This window comes from Diprion similis, chromosome 2, assembly GCF_021155765.1.
Source record: "Diprion similis isolate iyDipSimi1 chromosome 2, iyDipSimi1.1, whole genome shotgun sequence".
NCBI classification, from domain to species: domain Eukaryota; kingdom Metazoa; phylum Arthropoda; class Insecta; order Hymenoptera; family Diprionidae; genus Diprion; species Diprion similis.
Window position 1 is genome coordinate 5,027,195 of NC_060106.1, and position 25,954 is coordinate 5,053,148.

General features: G+C 35.0%; 3 protein-coding genes across 7 annotated transcripts in view; 1 reads left to right on the top strand and 2 right to left on the bottom strand.

Annotated features, from left to right (window-relative positions):
• LOC124412676 (ABC transporter G family member 23) overlaps positions 1–13,394 on the top strand; it is a 48,124-nt gene extending 34,730 nt beyond the window's left edge. For all 5 annotated transcript variants that reach the window (XM_046892758.1, XM_046892785.1, XM_046892777.1 and 2 more), the window contains 12 exons: positions 1,680–1,994; positions 2,133–2,240; positions 5,771–5,864; positions 6,609–6,776; positions 7,002–7,136; positions 7,264–7,415; positions 7,604–7,811; positions 7,898–8,075; positions 8,335–8,521; positions 9,767–10,032; positions 11,454–11,540; positions 12,258–13,394. In XM_046892758.1, the coding sequence (XP_046748714.1) occupies positions 1,680–1,994; positions 2,133–2,240; positions 5,771–5,864; positions 6,609–6,776; positions 7,002–7,136; positions 7,264–7,415; positions 7,604–7,811; positions 7,898–8,075; positions 8,335–8,521; positions 9,767–10,032; positions 11,454–11,540; positions 12,258–12,472 (2,113 nt within the window). In that variant the 3' untranslated portion in view covers positions 12,473–13,394. The remainder of the gene's footprint in view (positions 1–1,679; positions 1,995–2,132; positions 2,241–5,770; positions 5,865–6,608; positions 6,777–7,001; positions 7,137–7,263; positions 7,416–7,603; positions 7,812–7,897; positions 8,076–8,334; positions 8,522–9,766; positions 10,033–11,453; positions 11,541–12,257) is intronic.
• A 3,442-nt stretch (positions 13,395–16,836) lies between these two features.
• Positions 16,837–21,696, bottom strand: LOC124412228 (retinol-binding protein pinta). The gene is made up of 6 exons (XM_046891941.1): positions 21,420–21,696; positions 20,435–20,594; positions 20,264–20,369; positions 19,767–20,136; positions 16,918–17,027; positions 16,837–16,865 (listed from the first exon to the last, which is right to left on the bottom strand). The coding sequence occupies exons 1-5, from the start codon at positions 21,571–21,573 to the stop codon at positions 16,927–16,929; spliced, it is 891 nt and encodes a 296-aa protein (XP_046747897.1). The 5' UTR covers positions 21,574–21,696; the 3' UTR covers positions 16,837–16,865; positions 16,918–16,926.
• Positions 21,697–22,816: 1,120 nt separating this feature from the next.
• LOC124412233 lies at positions 22,817–23,961 on the bottom strand. Its single transcript, XM_046891953.1, has 2 exons — positions 23,286–23,961; positions 22,817–22,925 (listed from the first exon to the last, which is right to left on the bottom strand). Exons 1-2 carry the CDS (start codon positions 23,784–23,786, stop codon positions 22,869–22,871), a joined length of 558 nt encoding a protein of 185 aa, XP_046747909.1. The 5' UTR covers positions 23,787–23,961; the 3' UTR covers positions 22,817–22,868.
• Between the last annotated feature and the right edge of the window lie 1,993 nt (positions 23,962–25,954).

Consider the following 25,954-nt stretch of genomic DNA (forward strand, 5'->3'; position numbering starts at 1 on the left):
TGGTTCAGTAATTCAGTCATTTTATGTCACCCTGAGATTTCTCGAAAATTGGTGTTGATTTGGTAAAAATTAATGGAATGTTAAAAAAAAAGAATTTATACTTGAGATCAAAGTATTCTTTAGAGGACCATCGAAATTACGCAGTCTATACGAGAAACAGGATCGGACATCCAAAGAGGCACAAATATTCCACACAACCTCGTGCTGCTACGCTGCAAAGCTATAAAACTATAAATTAAAAACTCCATCAATTTTTACTTTCCTTATATTTATGCTGTAAAGATTAAATGCACGCTTTTGTACCGCCAAGCGGATGTAGGTTGGTTGTGATATAATGTCGATGGAAAAAAGGAACCAGAAGAAGACTAGAAGGTCGTTTGAAATAGCAAAAAAGAAATCTTTCACGGTACTCGAAAAAATGGTCATATTTGGTTTTTTAGCCAAGTAGAAAGACGCTTTTCAATGTACGCGTTTTTGATAATGGATTGGAATTCGAATGCTCAATGGATACTTCGAACGCTTCTATATATTGCACATGTAGAAATGCGATCGCTTTCATTATACCTCGTCTCGAAAACTTAATTATGTAAGGTTTAATATCGACGCGACTAGCGGAGTGCTGGGACATTTCAACATGCGGTCTTTTATAATAGGGGAAAATAGTTATGGTTCTAATAATAATAACTTCCTCGCGAGAAATCGCTCCTCATTAACTGTCCCCTTCCGTCTTGTGTAAAATTGAAATTAGGAAGAGTAAATAGCATATGTCACACATCTTTCTACGCTAATGAAAAATTTTCCTTCGATTCGTGTATTATAAGGCTAGTTTAAGTTCGGCTTTTGTTAAACCTTTTTATCCAAAATCACAACACAGGCAAGAGGTACGAACTAAGTTTCCGGTGTTTGTACCCTCAGAGTTATTTTCTACTAAAATATTTGTGTTGGGGGTGTTTTGTCGCGAGTTTAATAGTCGTGCAGCCATTTCAACAACGGTTTTTCTCTTTCAACCTCAACCGGGATCGAAACTTTGATCAAAGTCTTAGGTTCGGCGTAGTTGATGTGCTTGGATGTAACAATATATGTATGTAGTTCCGAACAACAGCATGGAGCGATTGCGATTTCAACAAAATATGTGAAAGCAACTCAAGACGTCGAAACTGTGAACCGTTAACTCAACACCATCGACTATACGCGTATTCTCATTAGACTGCGTATTTCATGTGGTTGAATTTTTGATGGATTAGAGAAAATCACACTAGACTAGACTCAATCAGTCAAGTTGGAGGCTCGGTTGAAATTCCGAGGCTACTCAAAAATTTTCACTTTTCAATCACGGTGCTGTTCCCAATCAAAGCTTCTTTCATTAATATGTTCACGCACGATGTCAAATCGTTGCAATTGATCCTAAGGCACTTCTACATTAGAATCACATCAGCTATCCAAAAGCTGAAAAGTATTTTCTTTTGCAAGAGTATCCATACAGAATTTCATCAACCTACATATCACCCACCTTCTGAAGTACAACTTTGAAGAGAGTTGTCCAAGTTTGAAAGTATAGTTTATCCTACTGGTTGATAATCTTGGAATAAAGTTTCCCTCTGTAGATATTTAATGTCCAGATGTGTAATGAGGACAACTGGTGGAATATACTATATGTGTTTATATCGACGAACCCACAGATATGGACTCCTTGGTGCCAGTGGTTGCGGAAAAACAACACTTCTGTCCTGCATCGTTGGTCGACGGAGGCTGAATTCTGGAGAAATCTGGGTCCTGGGTGGAAAACCGGGTACCAAAGGGTCCGGAGTTCCGGGTAAGCGTGTCGGCTACATGCCCCAGGAAATCGCCCTCTATGGAGAGTTCACCATAAGAGAAACGATGATGTACTTCGGATGGATATTCGGCATGGGCACAGCCGAGATCGTCGAGAGGCTCAGATTTTTGCTCAATTTCTTGGATCTGCCCTCGCAGAATCGGCTCGTCAAAAATCTCAGGTCAGTCAGTCAGAACGAACCAAGTCGAGTTTCGTTCTTGGATTATCAGTTACAGAATGTATTCATCATTCCAAAGTGATATATGTATATATATATATATATTGTTGTTAAAGAAAATTTTTATTTCTCTGAATACAGCGGTGGTCAGCAGAGGCGAGTATCTTTTGCCGTGGCATTGATGCACGACCCAGAACTCCTTATTCTGGACGAACCTACAGTGGGAGTCGACCCTCTCCTCAGACAAAGGTAAGGGTTAAAAAATTTGTTAGAATTTTCAAGACCTCCGGTAATCGAAAATTTCAAGTTATAAAGGAGATCGGTGATTGAGAAAACGACTTGCGCTTAACACACGAGAGTCATTTACTTAGTTCGATATTCCTGCACATTTTTTACTTCTGTTATTTCACAACGTCCGGGGAAGAGAAGCTGAATATGAATTGGAAAATGGCGATTGTTTGCACGTTTTAAGCAAACTTTGCCGGAGAAGTGTTACGTGTATTTAAAGTAAGGAGGTCGACAGCCGCTGGCGAATTGCTTCGAGCCAACAGATTACTAATATACTTAATAATTATAGGTGTGTTTTCCATTAAAGATATCTGAAATTTAACAGTTTAAAGCGGAATTTTCCGAGGGTTATGCAGCACTCTCGAATTTATCGATCACGAGTGAAATATCAAAATGAACGTATCTGGTGTTATCCTGGAATATCCTCTTGTGATAATCTTAAATTCCAGATTCTTATGTCTCGAACAGAGTTTTTTGCCAGCCCATTATGTAATCGACTTCAAATAGTAGTTTATGCAACAAGGCCGTAAAGCGAACTTTATCTTTTTTGCAAAAAGCTTACGTCCGAGTTGCATACAACGTTTTTTTAACTCTGCGCAAAGTTCTTATACTGAAAATTATAGGATAATGCTTCCAATTAGATCTTGATTATTAGCACAATAAAAAACGAAGAAAAATATTTATAAAAGAAAAAGGAAAAAAAAAACATAAATGGAATCAAATACTTGTCGAGCATAAAATAGGAAATTGTTACGATAAAAATAATTTTGTTGCCATAAAACGTATTTATCGAAAGTAGAATCCATATTTGGAGTAGCATTTTTTAATCATTATATTAAATTTATATTCAATCAAAATACATCATTTATTAAAAATCATATCGCTCTACAAAATTATTCTCAATAATCATTGTCAAAGAGTATACTGTATTTATATTCAAACGTAACAAGGAATTATGCTCCAAAATTAACGTAAGAATCTAAAATTGCGATACGACATTGAATGTATTGATTTTTTAAATTGCGGCTGCGAACTTCTTGTACATCATTTTACTTTAGACACACACCCTAAAAATTTTACATATCTGTGGGCGAAAAAGCTTACTTTACGATGAGGATTCAGAACATTTTACACACACACTTTGGGGCCATTCATTAATTACGTAAGGACGATTTTAGCCATTTTTACCCCCCACCCCCTCCCCCAATCTAAGAAAACATAAGATTTCTTGGACTCCCCCTCCCACTTATAGTTTTTATTTATAAGCTTCAAAGTGTGCAAATATGAACACATTAACGATTTTAAAATCTTATTATGGAATAAAATTTTTTGCAATAACAGTATACAAATGAAAAAATAGATCTCATGGTTTGTGGAACGTCTGAATAGAAAATTTTGTAGTTTTTGAAACTACCCTTTAATTTTCTGTCCGATTTTTATTTCCTGAGACATTGCTGTACGGACATTTTGTCTTAGTGGAAAATGTTTATTATGCAAATTCCGACTTGTAAAATATTACGTAAGAATGACTTATACCCCCTTTCTTCGAGATAAGGTCAAGTATAGATTCTTTAAACCCTCCCTCCCCTTGGGACCCTTACGTAATTAAGAAATGGCCCCTAATTACGCACACGGGACGAAACTTTATTCTTAACTTGCAGCGATCAGTATGGCTTATGACAAGGACACATATCTCTAATTTTTTCCACACCATTTGCTCTATTATCGAACCACACGCCCTTCGTATTCACTTATCTAAACTCTTCGTCTTTTCTTTTTTTTCTTCTTGTAACGGTTAAAAACTAACCGAACTTGCGCGTTAAAAATTCTAACTTATCCATTTACTCCACCAGGTAAAGTGTGGAAAATTTACATTGGTCGAAGATCATTGACGTGCGTGACGCGGTTGAAGAAGAAAAAAAAAAAGAAAGAAAAGAAAAGAAGAAAAAGAAACAGAAACAAATAAGAAAAAGACACACACACGATATGAGAACTGTAAAAAACTAGCTAGTGACGTCAAGCCGTGTCTCGTTCAGACCAATTGATGTTCGTCATATTTTTCGGCGCGTCTCAAGTCCAAAGACTTGATGTTGATTTTGGACCAGGTAACCTTTTTCTTCACCGGTCGACCGTGAACGTTAACTCAGCTGAATCAGGCCGCATTTCTGAATATCGATAGAGATAATCAACGCCATTCCTTGCGTTCACATTGCCCGCGGAGTAATTTGCATTAATTATATGTAATTCATGCATCGGGTCGAAGATTGTCCTGAGAATATTATGATCGAACATAAAACTGATTCATTTCAATATTCTTTATATTACAGCTGTGTAAAATTCATTTCTAATAATTGATGGAAATTTTTCTATTAATCACAAACTACCGGATACTCGTCTACGTTAGTATATACACTTAACAGGATAAAGAAAAATTGATTATATTCGAGTCACAACGAATTTTTTTAAGTTCAAACAATCTCTGTCATTTATATACCGCAGTCAAGGATCTTTCCTCGCGATACTAACGAATATTAATGAATTGCTAATAAATTTTGTGGAAAATTGTGCAAAATTTATACCTTTTCTTAAAAATCTCTTGGAAGGATCGTACAATTCAATAAACCGAGAGTTTTAAAATTGACGCGGAACAACGTCGATGACCTGCAAATACCGCGATGTAACATTGCGCTATGAAAATTAAACACGCGTAGCTTTTCGAAATGTTTTTCAAGTCGAACGATATAAGGTCAGAAGCAATTATCAATTCTTCGATCTATTGTGGACATGAAAAATTGAACAAGTGATTATCTTCAATTTCAATTCACTCCGTGTATCTATATTCCATATTCTAATGTCTTATGCTTAGTCTTGATGATGCTTCTGGCAAGGATCAATTAAATTCTTATCACTAATAGTCTCGGCTACCTTGACTCGAGGTCAATACACACGTTATTATAAATTTAATAGCTTTGACGTCGAGGGTTACGGCTAATCGATCTCTAAAGTCTGACCGCCAGGCTACGTCCAACTATTAATCTCTCTCTTTCTTGCTCATCTATTCGTTGCCGTTTTAATTAACAAATTCTCCACAATTTCGGAAGGATCAGGTTTTCCTTTTTAGAATATAAAATAACCGTCGAACACGATTATTGTTGGCATTGTGTAATATAATTCTTGACAATGCAACCTGCGTACCGCACGTAGTTCCAAAGATCGCAGCAATTTGTTGCATCGTCAATACAGACAAGCGTGTAAGTTACGAGGAACGATAAAACACGAGACTCCACACGCGAACAGTTTTTTAGTGCCAAGATCAAACGTGTCATGGCCATTAAGGCATGTGCATGTCCGGGAAATGAGGGCTGGTTTCAAATACTCCATGCCAGTGAGAATGGATGTGAGAAGACGATGAGAACTAAACATCAAGAATTTCTCTTTCAATATTTTCACACTACTTTCTAAGATTCAATTTTATCTATTACTACTTTCAGTATCTGGAATCACTTGGTACAAATCACCAAAGATGGGAACAAAACTGTCATCATTACAACTCACTACATCGAAGAGGCTCGGCAGGCTCACATGGTAATAAATCTCTACGGAGTGAATTTATTGACATGAAGATAATTCCTGCTCTGTAAATAACGATCAACAGTAATTGAACCAAACGGGCATTCAATTTTCTCAACAATCGTAGCTCGTGCTAGAATTGCCCTTTCATTCTCGTTGTAAATCACAGATGCTGATAATTTATGTTGTTTTAAGTCACCGTCTACGTCTGAATTTATTGCACATCACTTTTTTTGTCACAGACCTTTACAAAGTTTATTTCCACCGTATCGTTTTTGGACTGTTAATTATAAGATTCAATTCACTGTCGCTTCATTTTTCTCCTTTACAAATATTTTTATTTTTCTATTTCAAAGCTCTCTACGAACAGTTTGAACCATTATCACGATGAAATTAAATGTTGAGTTAATCTTTGGCGCTCTTCTGCATCTTCTAGATCGTTTTACTGACGTGAAAACATCCAACGAAATCGTTAGATAGAATATTCAACTTGTAACAGATACTGCAATACACACTTTCACGTTAGACATAGACACGCGTTCCGAGGAAGTAAATAAAGGAAAAACTTGTTGTGTTATATCTTTAACTAACGAGTCTTCTTACCGTAACATAAAATTCTATAAGATTCTTACAAGGCCGTTCCCTGTATATCCAATTACTCGTAATATAACTTTGAAACGCGTCGTAAAATTGACATACCGATGCAGTAAATACGAGGATCAAACATCAAGTACTTAGTGTGATCGTTTTTCTTCTCAGATCGGTCTGATGAGGAGTGGCAGGTTATTGGCCGAAGAATCACCGAGGGCACTTCTCACCATGTACCATTGTGCCTCCCTTGAAGACGTGTTCCTTAAATTGTCCAGAAAACAAGGACAATCCACCCAGCCCACGACAGAATTAAACATTTCCAACAACATCAGCTTGGTAAGTATTCGGAAGGCTTTTGATATTGTTGTTTTTATTTTTATTATTATTATTGTTATTGTCATTATTACTCGAAAAATCCCTCAAACTTCGTCGTCTTGTTTAATGCTTTGCGAAGGATTCGGTTGCGAGCGAGGACGAGGTATTTTATATAGTCTCACCTTGTGTAAAGTAACTGGTCCTAAAAGTTCTCTCAGAATAGGAGTTTTCATTTTTTATACACAGGCCTCCTTGAACTGGGGGAAGAAAGATGAACCAGTTTACGTGACTCAAGAGTCTGGAGTCGTTGGACTCAACTTCTACCAGAGCAAAGAAGTCCTCATACACGATACGACAAACGGCGTTGGCAGTCATTACGACGTAAGTGAATTTCGACGAATCTCTGAAACTGAGTGAAAATTCGATGGCTTGAGATTGGAAAATTCATTTTTCGTTATATCAAGTGCTTGGTCGATAGGCACTGACATTTGCTCCTATCTTTAAATAGCTGAACGGAAAACCGCTGCCTGGAGTGAAAGGAGATACTTCGGTAGAATGCGATGATTGCGGAGACTTTACTGACTGCTACAAGATTACCAGCATAGGAAAAATACGAGCCCTTTTGCAAAAAAACTTCCTCCGGATGTGGAGAAACGTTGGGTGTGTATATAATATACTCTTATGTTGATGTTTCGATACACTCCGGATGTTTGATAATAATGACGCGCATGCATACGTAATGTACGTAAGAAACTTTCTATTATCGGTTACAAGTTATTCTCTCCTTCAACGGCAAATTACACTTCAACTTATGTAATGATTTTTCCTTTCTTCTCGCTCGGGAACAGAGTCATGCTCTTCATATTCGCCCTGCCAGTAATGCAGGTGATCCTCTTCTGTCTTGCTATTGGAAGGGATCCAACGGGGCTGAAGATCGCAATTGTTAATCACGAGATGACCTGGGGAAACTTGAGCTGTCCAGTTGAGGGAAATTGCAGTCTTTCGAACCTGAGTTGTCGATATATAAAGTTTCTCGATAACAAAACGATGGTCAAAGTGAGTGGCGCGCACATTTATCATTTGAAACATAAATGTTAGAAGAGTCATCCGATGATTCAAACACCTGCGATTCTACTTTTCAGGAGTATTATCCAGACCCAACTTCCGCAATGGATGCTGTTCGTGCTGGCGAAGCTTGGGGGGCTCTTTACTTCACAGAGAACTTCACTGACGCTTTGGTAGCACGAATGGCTCTCGGCCGTATGGCTGACGAGGAAACCCTGGACCAAAGTGAAGTCAGAGTGTGGTTAGACATGTCGAGTAAGTCCGATTTTCATGAAAATCGATTTAAAATAGTCGTTGTTTCTGTTTTTTTCTTCTCTTTTTTCCTGCAATCGCTGATTCTCAAGCTCAGAAAAGATCCGTAGATTAAAGAAATTAATATAGACGTAAAAAAGGAAGCAGCGAAGCTACGAATTTGCTGACAATGAGTTCAAACGCAGGCTTGAGTTCGAACGACTTTGAGCACCTGCAGGCAATAAGGAAAACTTCAACGATTGTATTTTCCACATGTCTTCAGATCAACAGATCGGGCTAATGTTAGCCAGAAATCTGCAGTACACGTACAGGGACTTTGCGAAGGACCTTCTCGCGAATTGTAACCAGAATACCAAGTTAGCTGACGTTCCAATCCAATTCAAGGACCCCATTTATGGCTCGAACGAACCCAGTTTTACGGACTTTGTGGCGCCTGGTGTCATTTTAACGTGAGTAAATGAAAATTACGGTGCGCTGTTAAAAATTATGGTGAATTTAGTTAACGTTTATTCTACAGAAGAGTTGTCAATTTGAGAAATCAGGCTGCAAATTACAAATGTGGTGTAATGACGTAAATACTATATACTTGCATTAATCTTACGATAAAAATTGTTTGATTTTACTAAAATTTACATGGAAGACACAAAAAAGTCATTTAAATTTACTAAATTTTGTGATAAATTTTAATAACACTTCTAATACAGTCCAGGAAGTTCCATACAGAAATTTTTAACAGTGCTGAGAGTATCTTTCCGTTTCAAGTTTCATAGACGGTTTGAATGTACGATTTTACAATTTGGAAATTCTTAATAATAATTACACTGCTAACAGTTTGTTAAATCCCATTCTAATTATCTGGTATAAAATCTTAGAAAATGTGATAGAGAAATATAACGTAAATAACTTCATGCTAAAGCAGTAACTAAATCTAAAAAATTCAAACCAGTGCTTGTAAAATGTTGCTTGATATCCTTGGCGAAATGTTTTTTGAACGTAATAAAAACTCTCAGCCATCAACAAAGAAATTTTATACCATTCGTATCGCACAAAAATATTTCTTGGGATAGGAATATTATTTTACAAAAAAAAAAAAAAAAAAAAAAAAATAACAAAGCAGTTGAAATAGAACTAAAAGAAAATTACTCCAAGTGTTAAAATTAGTATTAAAAACATTTCTGAACATGAAAACAGGTTAAAAAAAATAATGGAATATATTCAAATTCTATAACAGTTCAACTCAGACGAATATCAGAAATTTTTCACTCAAGTTTTTGTGTGAAACAAAAAATAAAAAATAAAAATAAAAAAAAATTGTAATATGCTTGTTGAGAAAAAACAATGATTTTTATCAACGGGATGTTGACTTGCAATCCGTGTAATAAGACCTACGAAAACTGAGTCTAATTTGTTACGAAAATTCACTGGTTAAGTATAACCGAACAATTTAGGTAGCTACAAAGTCGACGTAGAAACGTAGCTCGACGAAGAAACTATCAAATATTTCTTACAGCGCAAAAGTCAAGTTTGCAGCGCGTGCGTCATGAATATAAAACCATCACAGTTTAAGATTTCGGTATTGCTCAGCGAAATTCATGAGCACCGAGCAGCGACGTAACTATAATCCTTGATTTTGCAGCCTGTGACAATGTCACGTCTTTGACTCATGTCGTACATTCGTGATTTTCCAATTACAGAATCGTATTTTTCTTGGCTGTGGCTCTGACCTCGTCTGCCTTGATCATCGAGAGGATGGAGGGTCTTCTGGACCGAAGTTGGGTCGCCGGCGTTTCGCCTGGGGAAATTTTATTCTCTCATGTCGTCACGCAGTTCGTCGTTATGTGTGGCCAAACCGCTCTCGTCCTCATTTTCATGATCCTGGTCTTTGGGGTTGAGTGCAAGGGTGAAATCGGTTGGGTCATCATACTCACAATCCTCCAGGGACTTTGTGGAATGTGTTTCGGTACGTTATCAAAAAAAAATTCACATCTTAACCATTTTGTAAATTATTTTAAATCTTGAGCAACCTTTTAAAATTTTTTTATCGAACTGAATTTTGATGAGCATTTTTTAAACATTTTAAATTAACATATTTTTATGCGAGATTGGAAAAACAAAAAAAATATCATTCGTTTTTTTTATACATATACATACACCTATATATTGGTTTTTTTTTTCTTCTTCATCTTCTTAACTAACCATTTTTTTCTACAGGATAAGAGCATCATTTTAATTTCCGATCAAACGAGTAACTGTATGTAAAAAAATTCATATATTGAATCACCAAGGCCAATCTAATAGGAATAATCTTCCTCTATAGTATAATCTAAACTTGTCCCACAAGTTAGTTGATATATAAGACGCTGTAAAGTGAACGAAAAACAAAAAAATTTTAATCAAGCGTAAATCAGTCTTCGGATGGATTTACTCGAACATTTTTATACTTGGAACTTTGCGATTCTTTGAGTAACTTTTAATTGAAAAATTTTACAGCCCTGGACAAAAAAAATATTCGTGCCGTATTATTCTGTATAAATTGATTATTATTCATACACTGTTCAAAGTCTTATAAGGTATAGCTGAAGATCAGCAGTTTCTTACGGCGAGCAATTTTTACCGAGTGTTTCTACACTTTGAGTAATAAATTTGTTCGTTTGACAAAATTTAACTTTGCGGGTGCAGAAAAGATTTGAGGATTTTGTGCGATCAGCGAAAATTTAATTGGAGCAACAAAATATTTTTTCCCGTGTCCGTAATTAAATAATTTTTTCAGTTGAACAATTTCTCTTTTTTCATCGACCATTATACGCACTTTTTTAATTGAATCCGAAATGCAGCATGTATACATACGCTTCGCAAACAAGTGGACTATAATGTGTAGCGATAAATGCAATGGTAAATAAAATCGATTAGAAACATATGTAAATTGTTTTTGCGTAAGCACAATCCGTATATAGCTGCGTGTGAACTTTTGATCGCATTGAAAATATAATATGCAATGTTACAGTACAACTTTGTTGTCGACTTGAATATGGTAGCCTCAGTGAATTTGCAATGCAGATTTTAGTTCTGTTATAAAATTATAATGACCGTCGGTCAAAGTATATTACATATAACGCTTTGCTGAAACCTCACAATTCAAGGATGAAGTCGTTTGACTAAATTGCGATCTGTAAACGCAGCGAACACATCAAATTATAATGACGCAATGAGAGATAATATCTAATTATTAATAATTACACGCTTTTGCTATATTTGCATGAATTTGTGTGTTAAGAACACTCGTTTATTATCACGATTTATATGATACTGACGTGATACGTGATTGAAAATAATCAGCGCAACGTTCGTTCTTCAATTTCGACTTTTCTTTTTATGTTCCAGGTTTCGTAATTTCTGCAATTTGCGAACTTGAAAGAAACGCCATTCAATTGGCGCTTGGCAGTTTTTACCCAACACTTTTACTCAGTGGTACGCATATAATAATATAATTTATATATACCTTTCACGATCATTATATAAAGTAATCATTAACACATGACAATCCTTTCAATTTTTCGCATTATTTTAACATAAAAACACCTAAAGGAATGGTTAAAAAGAACAAGACGCCTGTAATGAGATTTTCCTATAAATCTAGTCATCCTGTTGACATTATCAAATGATAAAAAAGAGGGAGAAAAAACTATAATCATGAGACAAGATAGACCAGAGAACGATGTCAGATTGTGAAATTATTTGAGCTAGTAACTGAGTTTCATTTCAATAAATTGTTTTTTTTTTTTTTTTTTTTTTTTATTGATGCCTACTCTACGATATAGTCGTATATCCGGGGTTTATCAGGTTTTTATACTCATGATCTAAAAAGATTCTCTTTAGAAATACAAACCTTGAAAATACTAAAATTATATGAAAAAGCTTAGATATCGATGCTTTATTTCAAATTGTTTCAAGATGTTTGTGAAATTTAGTAGATAAATTCAGAACATTATTCTCTACAAAGTCATTGAATCACTCTTCCGCCATGTTCGCATCGTTAGATTTTGGATTTTACACTATTGCACCGATATGGATAACGATCAAGAAATTTCAAGGTGAAATTAACTGTTAAAGAAAGAGAGAAAATCTATACATTCTACCATTTTTCGCACAAAATTATTATTACATTATCGACTTGTCTTTTCGCAGGTGTAATTTGGCCAATCGAAGGAATGCCAACAGTTCTGCGATACATTTCTCAAGGTTTGCCATTAACGATGGCAACCACGTCGCTTAGATCGATGCTAACACGTGGGTGGACCGTCACGGAGCCTGACGTTTACAACGGTTTCATCTCAACCATAATCTGGATCGTTGTTTTCCTTACGATAAGCATGCTCGTGCTAAAGTTCAAACGAGGATAAAGATGACATTAAGAGGTGCAATCAATTCTGGTAATTGTTGCTGTCTGTGAGTGTGTGTGCGTGTGCGTGTGTGTGTGTGCGTGTACAGTAAATTTTAAGGATTAAAAAGAGACTATATGCCCTTTAATTTCTCTCTCTCTCTCTCTCTCTCTCTCTCTCTCTCTCTCTCCTTCTCTCTGTCTTTTACGTCGTTATGTTGTCGTCGGTGCAGCGGTATGCATATGACCGAGAGATCGTCGAATGAACCATGGATATGGAAATTATATTAATAAGCAATCAACATCATAAGATCGCAAATATTTAAGACCTTCTTTTAACTTGTCGCAAATTAATTTTCTTTACAATATCAAGAAATTGTGGTAGTTTGATATTTGTTCTTTCTCTTTCTATCTCTCTCTCTCTCTCTCTCTGCCATTTACTCAGCTTTATGAATTCTAAATTTGTGAAAATTTTCTTTTTTTTTTTTAACTTCATAAACGCTGAGGATCAAGGTGCGTGTATTTTGCACTTTTTTATATCGCATTTAACTGACTCAAAAACTGCGATTATGGCAGATTAGGGAATCTGAAAGAGAATTTCGCTGAATCCCGAAACACTGTTCTCTCGTATGTTAGTTTAAACACGACGACGACAACGAAACTGTTTGCAGTTTTTAGCTTAAAGTTAAGGATACGCAAAGTTGCTCAATTATAAACACCTCCCCACTCTTTGTGGTTGGACAGCTATTGATTTTTCATTTTTTTTTTCATTCGTTTTTTTTTCTATTCATTTGATCCATATTTTTCTTTCGTACCTACTTTTGCTATTACAACGATATTCGTATACGTGATTTATAATAAATACGCCGATCAATGATGAATATGATTTTGCATATACCGGGTGACTCGGATTTATACGAATTATTGCCAACATTGCAGTTTTATCAACAAAATTTATAAAGCGATATTGAAGCGACAATTATTCATTGGTCTGTGTAAGCTTGTTGACTCTTTGGATAAACTTTTTTCCGTGACTCACGTGGCGTAAAAATTACCGTAGAGAAATAATGAATTTTCGGAATCTGATAAGTATTTATCCCGTAACTCGTTTGTAATTAGTACATATATATTTAAATATACAGCAATTGTTAAACGAATAATTTAACTAGCGAATTTTTTTCCCTCCGCTACCGTTATTCTTACTACTTTTACTTGAAATATAGTATTGATTTTTCTTTTTGTACTTGATCATATAATTGAATAGTAAAATCAAAGAAACGTGCAATCGAATAAATATGTTATTGTATGATAAAGAAATTTTTTTTACATGTGTTCAACTTGGATGATCTGTTCGATAATAATTTTCCTTAAACTTTATTTCATTGCTTTTAATCTTAATTCTCTTTTCGGTAAAATATGTCGCGGGAAAGATTGTAATTAGTATTTTATAAGTGGTTATAAATTAGTTAGAAGTTAAGCTAATAAGATGATTATACTTGCCCATGACTTAAGCATGTATTTCTATTTAACATACAATTGGAATGCACTCTGCAAGCGTGCATTTCATAATTATCTATAATATTTTATTGTTATATTATTATTCTTATTATTGACTCCTGAGAATAGCTTTTCTCACTCCGAATACAGTTGCGTAAAAATTTAACAATTTTGACGCTTTGATTTTTGACGATAGGTGAAAATTGAATCGAAATTCTTCGCAGAAATTTTAATCAACCGCATTACCTATCCAAAAATTTCGAAGTCTTATTACGACTGTTCGATTTTACGTACATATAGTGTATGTATGCACATATACAAATACATGTAGATAAATAATAAGCCAATGGCAACGAAGTTGTTTCAACTTCATCTTCTGTGCATCTGTAAAAGAGATCTTATAATTCTGACGTGACAAACGGAGTATTAAAAAATGGAGCAATAGTAAGGACAGTAACGTATAAATATATATTCGATAGACGAGCAATACGATCCAAGGTGCAATGGGATCAAAGATAATAATTGGGTTTAAAAGGAAAAACCTACGTAATGTACGATGCGTGAGATTTACCCCAATACGATTGTATAATAAGTAATTAATTATGAATATACGTATAATAAATGTAATATTATTAGCTTATATTTGTTACGAAATGTACGTATACGTATAATTTAGCGAGAGCAGCACAAAAAAAAAAAAAGGAATCTCGAAATAAAGATACAAAAATATTTATATCATCATCGTTCTGCTCTATATTAGTTTCTGTACCAAAATATCATATCCGCGAATTTATATAACTGTTTAATTATTGTTTAAACGACTCGCTCGGCACCTGTTGTAAAACGGTTGTAAACAATTAAACAATCTTTTTTTACGGGTTAAACAAATTCAAAAAAATTCAGTTTTTTAACTCAGAAACATACGCGGGCGTGTGCACGAGAATTTCCCAAATTTTTATATGGTTTATATATGGTTCATTCCAAGTGAAATCGTGGAGTCATTTCCCTCAGGTCATCAGATCCTTGCATAATTTTTTTTTTTCACATTGATTCCACTTCAAAAAAAGTCTCATTATTTTAAAGAATATTTTCGCTACTCCTTGAGGTGGCGCGACGATCGTTTTTGCATAAAAAAAAGAGATAACAGAAACAGCATCATTTTTAAAATTCAACATTCAAAATTACCAAGCCCCCTGACGCCCCCGACCCCTTGAGATGATATTTTCGAAAACGGTCAATCGGACATTTTTGAAAATTGTGAAAAAAATTACATAAATTCTGTAGGCAAAAAGAAAAATATCCCAACCAAAATCGAAGTGGGCAGGCAAAACGGTAATTTTTTTTATTGAATAATTTTTTTTTTCTAGTAATTTCAATTTTTTCTCATTTTCCAGGATTCAATATATTTTATTGATTATATAGATTATATAGGAAAATATATTGAATCCTGAAAAATGCGAAAAAATCAAAATTACTAAAAAAAAAAAAAATTATTCAGTAAAAAAATTGATAAGAAATTACCGTTTTGCCTGCCCACTTCGATTTTGGTTGGGATATTCTTCTTTTTGCCTACAGAATTTATGTAATTTTTTTCATGATTTTCAAAAACTTCCGATTGACCGTTTTCGAAAATATCATCTCAAGGGGCCGGGGGGCGTCAGGGGGCTTGGTAAGAATCTGAGAAAAATTTGGAGATGTTATTTTAGGCTAACAAAATACCTCCGTTCATTAAGACTCAAATTGGAGAGGGTGAGGGTCAGACCCTTGTCGAATTGACCTGGAATGCCCCATATATAATTCTTCTGTGCGTTGTTTGTGATCGTGTAATTTCTGAACGACTTGACCGATCGAGGTCATATTCATGCAATGCTATAAATATTGATTGTCGAGACGATGGTTCATAACTATATAGATATATTTATTGTTGACTTATTTTTCATATTGTTAACACATTATCGCGCGCCTACCGGACAGTGCAGGACAACGTTTGTCGAGCCAGCTAATTTCTTATAAAACGAGTTTCGAAGAGGAAAGTTCCGATTCGCAGTTTGCAATGGGAATTGACAAATATATTTTTAAAATGATAACGGTATTTGGAAGAAGAGTTATCAAATCCTTGTCAATTATCATTTTAAATAAATTTTTGAGACAAAGATCGGTGTTAAAATCGGTGTAAAAAAAATATGAACGAAATTTCATTCGGCAATCCGTTTTAGAAGAGACTTGAAATATTTTTTTCAAAGTGCGAGAATATTTTTTCACATCCTCAGTATTTTTGTTTATTTTACATTATTCGCCGCGGAGTTCGGAAACCCAGTTAAATTAAAAGTTTTTTTTGTAACGCAAGCACGATTTTTGCGTCTTTTTGCCGGATAAGGCAAGACCAACGGGCAAAAAAAAAAAAATTGCTCGGTGCAGCGGGCGTTTTTTGATTTTTTTTTTTTCTTTTGCACGATTTAGCTTATGCAGATAAAAAAAACTGAAAATGCGCGCCAAAATAGCTTTCAATATTTTGAAGAATATCGTCAATAATTGAGATAAAAACCAAATATGAACTCTAAAATGTAAGTTTTTTTATTTTCTTAATAAACCTGATTAACAAACATCTACCGATTTTTTTTCTTTCTAATAAACGAAAGTCTTTCAAATAATGCATAAATCCATACGGGCGTTACAAAAATTATGGTGTGCACAAAGGCTAATCGGACTTTACGCCCTTGATACACAATATACCTACTATTTAAAATTATTAAAGCTTTCTGATGCTCACGGGATAGAAAATTTTATCTGGAAATGAGGCGATGGGTGATTGAAAAATAATTGGTGGAATTTTCGTTACGAAACAAAATTTCTGCAGTGCATATTTTATTGCGTATTGAAAAATATTCGAAATATATGTGCATTAATATACATATATATATATATATATATATATATATATATATATATATATATATATATGCACGATTAATTCGACGTTTAAGATGGTTTGACTGAATTTTTATCAGTATAAATCATTTTGTACTTCTCATCTTCGATAAACCATTCTCGATCATTCTCGACCCTTGTCTTCCAGTATTCTGCAAAATAAAATACCAAAATGAAACAAATGCACGATTGATTTTTCATTGTGAATGTATATTAATCAGGCGTCTAGATTCACATTACTTTTTATGCGTATAAGTATATATACGTCTAATTGTAAATGCAGAGTGTAATAACGTGCGTCTTTGTTCGTTTATCTGCTATCAGTCAACGGAAGCATCGCGTTGGTGCGATACATGTTGTAACATTAACAGTGTTCTAACTTACACTTTATCACAATTATTTTTTCTCGATTTGATAGTTCAGTTAATTAGTTTATAATAGATAACAACTAATTTTACTAATTACCGTGCAGACAAAAATTGGCACATGCCACTTGATGTGCTTTAGCACAGTGTTTTATAAATTGCGTTTCGTAACCAGGGATTTGATTAATGATGTCTCGTCGGTACTGGTCAACATTATTTATTTAAATGTCGACGTTTCGACCAGGCTCGGTCGGCCACCTTCAGGAATTATTATGACAACCTCATGAATTCGATGGTGTAGATGTGTAGAAATAAGTAAATATTTTCTTATAAAAAAGGATAATACAACGTGTAGTAAGAAATATTTCTGCCATCCTTGCAGATGTCGTTTTATAATTTACCATCGCGAAACTGTATAAAATGAGAAATAAAGAAATTTCCGTTGCTCCGCATATTGTTTGCACGTAAAACATGATACTACGATAAGAAAAGCGGCCAGTTTAATGTGTATACAAGCATCGATTCAGATAAAATAATTTCTACTGATATTCTGCGTTGATTCTTGGCGTTAAAATACTCAGAGCTTCGTCGCGAGATATTTGTAATAATAGACTAACACATACGTTGTACATATACATAACACATATATTAGGGTGCCTCGTTTGAGACGACTATTTTTTTTTTTTCACACTAAACACCAAAAAAAGAGTTTTTACCAAAGATGAGCTCTCAATTTTAATTCTATGTACCAGTAAAAAATCTTGAAGTGGATTATTTTTCTATTTTCTTGATTTTTTTCTATTTTTCTCGTAAACCACTAACTTTACTGCAAGATTATATTCGACTCTTTTGTATGGAATTCAATTTCCTACAAAAAAGATCATCTAAGCCAAAACCGTAGAGCCAGTAGTTCAAGAGATACATCGAATTAAACAGTTAAAAATTATAAACATTTTCGTTTCAGCTTAGATTTCAATACTTATTCATGAAATTATTGCTGAAAAAAAGTTATTACACTATTACCGACTAAAAATGAATGATAACAACAACAACAACAGCAATGGCAAGGACAATACTTATTACAAGTAGTCCGAAATCATCGCAAAACTCAATTATCGTGCGTTAAATCTCGTTATAAATCATAACTCTCGAATTTACTTGTACGGAAACCATAAATGGAAAAAAAATTGTTGGTAAATTATTGTCGTTATTATTATTATCATTAATTTTGTATCAGTAATACTGTAATAACTTTTCTTTCAGCAATAATTTCATAAATAAATACTGAAATCTAGGCTAAAACGAAGATATTTTGATTTTTTTAATGTTCAATTCGATGTATCCCTTGAATTACTAGCTCTACGGTTTTGGCTTATAGAATCTTTTTTGTAGGAAATTGAATTCCGTACAAAAAAGTTAAGTGCAATTTTGCTGTAAAGTTAGTGGTTTACGAGAAAAAAAAAAAAAAAAACATGAAAATGGAGGAAAAATCGGCTTTAAAAGATTTTTTACTAGCGAGGCGGTTCATGATGTTTGAACACCAGATGTTTTGAAACAGGTAGAGAGTATATTCATCGTAAACGTCAGTATACTAGTACTGTAAACGGCCGCTAGGCTGTCAACTTTCTCGCCATCGAAGTAGCTTCAGAGATAGTTCTAAAACCGGGTAGTCTGTTAGCAACTTAATTACCGTCATTGCGAGAAATCAGAAACCACTACTAGTAGTCTTATTATAATTTAAAAACGCATTGTATCAAGTTACCAAACTTCGAACTTTATGTCGACTATTCATACATTAATACTATTGTCACATGTTCAAGTAATACTTCACATATTCAACAGTAAGTAGTCGGGCTTGACCTATTACAAAGCAGGTAAATCCCGCAAAATTTTGTATCAACAGAATTACAAATGATATCATTCGATGAATATGCTTAGTGCGTTTGAATAACTATGATTTATAGTCAATGCAAAAGATTTTTGTAATGACGAATTTAATTATCTCTTTCAACCATTATTTGACTCTTGACTTAACAAAACGTATATTAAAACAAACTCAATTTCTTTCGGTCCAACAATTTAATATTTATAGAGCAAAATGATTGAGACACGTTCAATCAAATTTTGAGTCATTTCAATCACTTATTTTCTTGATACAAAAATGATATTAGTACGATGAACTTGCGCCGTGTTATCTTGAATAAATCTATAGTCAGCATGATCATTGAAAGGCTTGAATATATCCTACATTAAGTTGTCACAAGTATCTTGTTGAATTAAGTAAGTATTGTGTTCGCCGCATTTGACTAGAGCATTTAGTTGAATCAAATGAATATCACTCGACCCAAGTAATCCTTTTCATCTGTGGAAGTACAGTACAGATCATTCGTAAAAATCTCATCCTTAGAACAATAATCCTTCTATGTATTGATATAATTGTGTATAATTACCTAATTCTGAGGTATATACTTAAGAATGGAAGCCCGCTTCGTATCAGGCATCGACCATATAAAAAATACCACTTACCGGTCAATTCCTTAACAGTGCCATCCGTGCCGCCGTATTCCAATGGTAATATGTTCGGTGATATTTTTTTGTGCAGATTTTTCAAACTGCGAGTATGGACGTGAACTCTAGACTTCATTTTCGGGGTCATAAATTTCCTGAATACATTCAGTACGAAGTTGACGTAAACTGGAGCGTTGATGAATTCCATGGAGTTTGTTCGCATTGGATAACAACTTTGCCACGAATGAACCGCTCGCTTGATCACTGCTGGCGGTAATTGCAGAGCGTGGCCTAGTGTCACAGCATCAAGGTCAAATATCGCGAATACACCGTAGAGCGAAACCTCTTTGCTGTATCTCGACGCGAGTTCAAGAATCATCTTGCCAGCCTGAAAAACGTTTGTTTGATGTAGTTTATCGATATCGCCTTAGGCAAGTCGAGCGAGTATTAATTGCTTTAAATATCTAATAACATATGTATCTTGAAAACCGTTTAAAATCTTAGTTCACGCATACCTTGAACACGTTTGACTGTTTGTGCTTACTGGGATCGTGCACGGACGCTCGAATTATGACGACTAATCTTCCTTCGTGATCGAATTTCCTTAGCGGTAAAAATACCCTGTGAAATTCATCATTTACTATTATTATCGCAGTTTCAACTTTCTACTTCGCTTCAATAGTTACCCCATCTCGAACATTTCTTGCAGCTCAGGCAACAGCGGGTCTCTGTTGCTAAACCATTCTGGAGCCGTTGTTCTCAGCTCGTGATAATTACGGAACTTCATTTTCGCCTTCTTCATATCGAATTTACACCCCCTTAGGTAACGCAGAATGTAAAAGTCATCTGCAAGAAATATCTAATACGTGATCCAATTACTTCCTTTGGGTTTCTTTAAGTAATCAGTTCGCTTTGGTTGATTGAAATGGATATGTATACATGATGGGTCATCATCTTTGAATCCTCGGAACACTTTAACCTCACACCGACCAATTTAATTCTAATTTTATTTAAAAATAGTATACATATGTCATCGGACGACTTTGATTTTTTTTAATTATTTTGATTTCCCGTTTCGTCAGAATAATGACATCGATTTTACAAATGATAGAAATCATGCCATTCTTCTTATAAAAACCTCGGGCTTCTGAGTAAAATACCGATTTTGATGCTCAACGTGACGGAATCGTATGGAATTAGTATAAAAATACACAAAGTTGTCTTTCGTCATGTTCGACCTATTTTTTTTTTGACAATTGAACATTTTTTGTACATAAATGTAACTTTTTCAAAATGGGAAATTTATGGGCTTTCCGTGAGAGAAAAAAAAAATACGCACGAGCTATGTATTACGAGCACAAGGCGGAGTTTCAGTAAGTGAATATTTATTAGTTTCGACTGACTATCAAATCAGCTTCCTGTAGAATTATCTCTTCTGCTTCCTCGCGTGATCGTCACAAAAACCGAGATCATTAATCTAGCGAAATAAGCAGCTAAAAAATTTTCAACTTTATCTCTTTCATATGTACAATGTACATACCTACTACTCATATATAAAGTTAGAATTAAACAGGTTGCGGCGAGTTAAAAGTGTTCCGGGTATTCTAAAAACGTTCCACGCGTAATCTGTTTACCGCGACGATAACGCGAAGCAATTATAATGTATCTTACCAGTGCGAGTATGCAAGTCTTTATTTTCTAATATCCACTGCCTCATTTCCGAGATCTTGTTTCCCCGATCGTGCTCATGTTCGTTTAAATTCAAAGCAGCGTATTCCCGCTCAGCATCAGTCAAGCTCCAATAATCGTCCGATTCGTTAGACATTTTAAGTTAACTGAACGATGAACCGCGTTTTAGGTCCAATGAGAATCCAGCCTCGATGCGCACTGGCTCTTTAAATAAGCGTGCAGTTGTATTTTATAACGCCTATAAACACACTGCCGATCCTAGCCACACTTCAGATTGCTTCAGATACTGCCCCACTGCTTGCCATCGGATCTCGTAAAAACAGCGATTGCAGCGCTGCCAGTTGACGGCGTCCCTAACTAACTTTAGCGCGATTCTTTTATACATGTATATTCAGAAGTCGGCGAGCTGCGCGTAGAACAAACACTTTCGACACAGGATTGAAAGATTTTTTTTTTTCCCATTTTTTCAATAACAATCTGTAAGTGGCAACTGCCGCATTTACTCAGACAATACGAAACTTGAAGTCGTCGAAAGATGTCTAGAGGATGTTTTATCCGCCATTTTCTGACGCCTCAAAGATATATTTATGCCCAATAAATATCTGCATGCCCAAAGATGTTCTTGGGACCTTAGAGACCTCAAGGCATCCTATAGATGCCATGTTATTTCGATGGCTTTGAGTTTTTGCTTTTTGCGTAATCGTCACAGGCATTTGTCATGATCATATTCAGTCCACCGGTGCAAACTTAGTTATTGTAGCGCTCGTATATTCTGCAAGCTTTGAAAATGTGATAAAATTTACTGATTGGAATACCGATATCTTCGTGCAGCTGCATTGCTATCGCTTTTAAGCCTTTACCCTGCAGTTGCAATACACAGACATGCATGCACTCATGCATTACCCACTAATTGGGCTACCTCTTTATTAGATCTACTAGATTTGATCATACGGGAGGTCATATGAATTGACTCTGACTGATGGGAAAAAATCAAATTTATGGTCACGTTTTGATTAATATTTATACGGCGGCATTTATTTTTTTAAGCTATACAAGATAATTTAGCAATAAGAAATGAAACTCGATAGAATACATTTTTTAAACCTTCTGAAAATCGTTTTTATTCATTACAATTATTCATAATTTATTTCTTATTGGTTTATGTTCTTTGAATCAGCTGTAATACAGGGTCCCCTAATCACAGGCAATTCGAGATACAAGTCCACTTTGATTAATTCCGCTGCTCTTTTGTTAGCACGATACTGATGCTGATGAAAATTGTACCCTGATTTGCCTATAATTAGAGATTTCTATGGGGTCTATCACGGAAATAGTCCCGTATATATCTCCATCCTTCGAATACTCCATTGTGTATGATTTGGTGTACCAATAATTTGTGCTGTTGTTATTCCGTGATTTTCATCTTCGACGTCAATTTCTCTGGGTTTTCACGTAGCCGTGCCATTCTTTCTTCGGTGCAGTCTTGTTCTGCAAAAAATGATGCATTTGAATCGGTACCGGTAAAAAAATTTCAATTTTATCTTCATATGTGATGTTTTTTTCGTACGATAACTATGTAATCAAATTCAACACGCCCACCTCCTAATTCCGTTTCTGATATTTTACATTCAATTGCAGAGCAAACCAACTGAGTTAGCGAGTGATTTAATTGGTTCTTGTCACTGTGTCATTAAGATTGCCAAATTTCTAATCTTTCATTCACGAAAAAAATCTATTCCTAATCAATTTAACTTTTCTCTAGTTGATAATATTATCCCTTATTAATCAGAATTCGAAAATATTCGTTGTTCTATGGAATCGTAACATTGTCAAATTATTAAAGATTACTTCAATCATACGCTGCATCATCTTCTGCAGGTTGACAAACTGTACTCTCATTTGCTCGGTAGCGTCGATCGGTTCCAACGCAGTAGCTTCATCTTTAGGTTTATCTTCTTCTAATTTTAATACTGCTTGGTTAACAGTTTTTTGACAAAAGGTTTGAAACGCACACTCAAGCTCGAAACTAGTATTAAGTTCGTCCTCGACTAACTGCCTTAACTCATCTTCCGCTTGCATAACCTGACATTTCATATTGCTCAAATTTTTTTTCAGATTCGTCACGACGTTTAACAAACGTTGCTCTATCTCTGGAATAAGCACTCTGCCTTCGTCGTCGTAAACTTCGTTGCCTGTCAGGTGCCGGATGTTCTGCTGTTTACGAAGCTCTAATTGTGCACTTTCCATCTCATTTATCATTTGCTTGTGCTGTAAAACTAAATTCATCAGTACTTCTTGGCCAGCCTTTCTGGCCGCCTCCTTCTCCTCCAGTTTATTCTTAAGTTTCATTCCATCGTCATCTTCCTTGAGGTAGTTTTCGAATGTCTCATCTCTCTGCGGGGTCTGTTAAAAAGGAAGATTTCTTTTTATAAAAGATATTCTTTGGCTGTAAGCTGTAAGTACCGATCAGGTGATATCAGTCGTGGTTTGGTTCGGGTACCGTTGAAGTTTTTTTTCGCCGATAAGGGCACCCATCATATTTCAATATCTAAATGATGTATGACCATTTGGCGCCCAGAATGTTGCAACCCCCACAGTACAAATCATAATTAATGTCTGCCAGACGATGTTTAGAAAATGTTTCATTGTCCGTTTTTTGGCATACAAAAATCTTAAAAGACATCTTTCGTATGTAAAGATATTCTTTCGAAGTGAATAGTGGGTCAGAAAACATCTTCTAAACGTCTTTTTGGCAACTGCAACTTTTGTACTATCTGGATAAATGTCAATTTGTGTGATCGCAAATCTCGCTATACTTAAACAACATAGACTTACCGAGTGTGCCAAATGGACAAACGATAAAGCTAATTCATCACATTTTAATTATCAGTAACTTAACGGTGTAATCACTTTTAAAACTACCGATGCTTCCGTCGGCCTGCAACAACGCACGATATCCATGGCACGTGGTTCTCCATATCTATTAATCTTCATTAGTGTCACTACAGGGCCAAACGCAGGGATTATCCGTCCTGGTCCGATCGTGATCCCTGTTTCAAAGGCCAAATTAATTAGAGAATGATCCGTCTAAGGTATAATAGTTTTCCCAAAAAAATGTTAAAATTTATTTTGCTTGAATGCTGGTCAATAGTCCCAGCTCACTGCTAATAAGTTATAATAATTGTGCTGATATTTCTTAGGGACGAAACAGCAGGTCAGTCTGCATAAATATTTAGAATAAAAAGTAAAATGTAAAGCAAAAAAGAGTAAACCGTTCAATAAACTACCGTCAACATTATCTGTGCAAATGATGATGGACTCAAATCGTATAAGAATAATACCAGTTTAGTCATTTCGACAGTTCTATTTTTGAAATGTTATCTCATATCGCTGGTATTTTATTTCCTATCATTCAAAAATTCTCAGAATCAGTTCTATTGCATAACAAAGACGTTGTTTCAGTCGGGTTATTAGGGCAAATAACCTTAGCTTAATGTGAAAACAGTCAAATTCGAGATAAACCTGTTGTGTCTGTAGCTTCATAGGCAAATCTGACTAATCTATTTTATATACCTGGATCCTCTATTTCACCAACTTTGTCAATCACAGTTTCATCTTCGCCAACTGAAGATGACGATGTCACTTTCGATAAACGTTCCCCTGTAGATTTCTTACGCCGTGTTCTCCCAGTACCACCCGTTACTGTGATCTAACAGTCATATCGTCAATCTATTTAATATCGGTGATAATTATCATTGCACCGTCATTTACACCGGATAATTTGATGCTACTGATGCAACTGATGCAAGCATCGCAATTAATTTTGTAACCATCTTCTAGATAAGAAATAGTACAAGAATACGTCTAAATGATATAAATCTTACGACTCACATGGGGAGTACACGTATGTACATATAATAGAGTGACCAATTCTGGAAAAATTTGAACTTTAGATCGAGTCTCATTAGATCTGTATTTTTTTTCGTTCCGTGGGCAGCGGTTCCTGAGAATCACACAGGGATTATTTCTTAAGAAATTATTTATTTTTATTTTTATTACTTTCACATACATTTATATGAAATTATTTTCTTGCAACAGAATGTATTGGGTGAACTTATCATTTAAAAAACCGTATAAAGCGGGTAAGTGGTGCCGCACGTACGTTTGTTTTAAACTAATGCTGTTTCTGACAAAGATTGATACGTACCTTATACAACTTTCGATAGAGTATAATAAAATGAGAATACCCGAATTATATCGTTTTTTTTAAACGATGAGGTCATCCAATACATTCTGTTGGAAGAGAATGATTTTATGAAATGTATATGAAAGTAATAAAACGAATCAAGATTTTTTTTATAAAATAAATCCTATGATTTCTCGTGAAGCCGTACCTATGGGTTGGAAAAAATACGGATCTAATGAAACTTGATGCAGTTTCATCAGTTCAAATTTTATCAAAAACGGTAATCCCAGAAGCGTGTACCCTCTCGTCAGTTTTCGTCGTCAAATTGGTG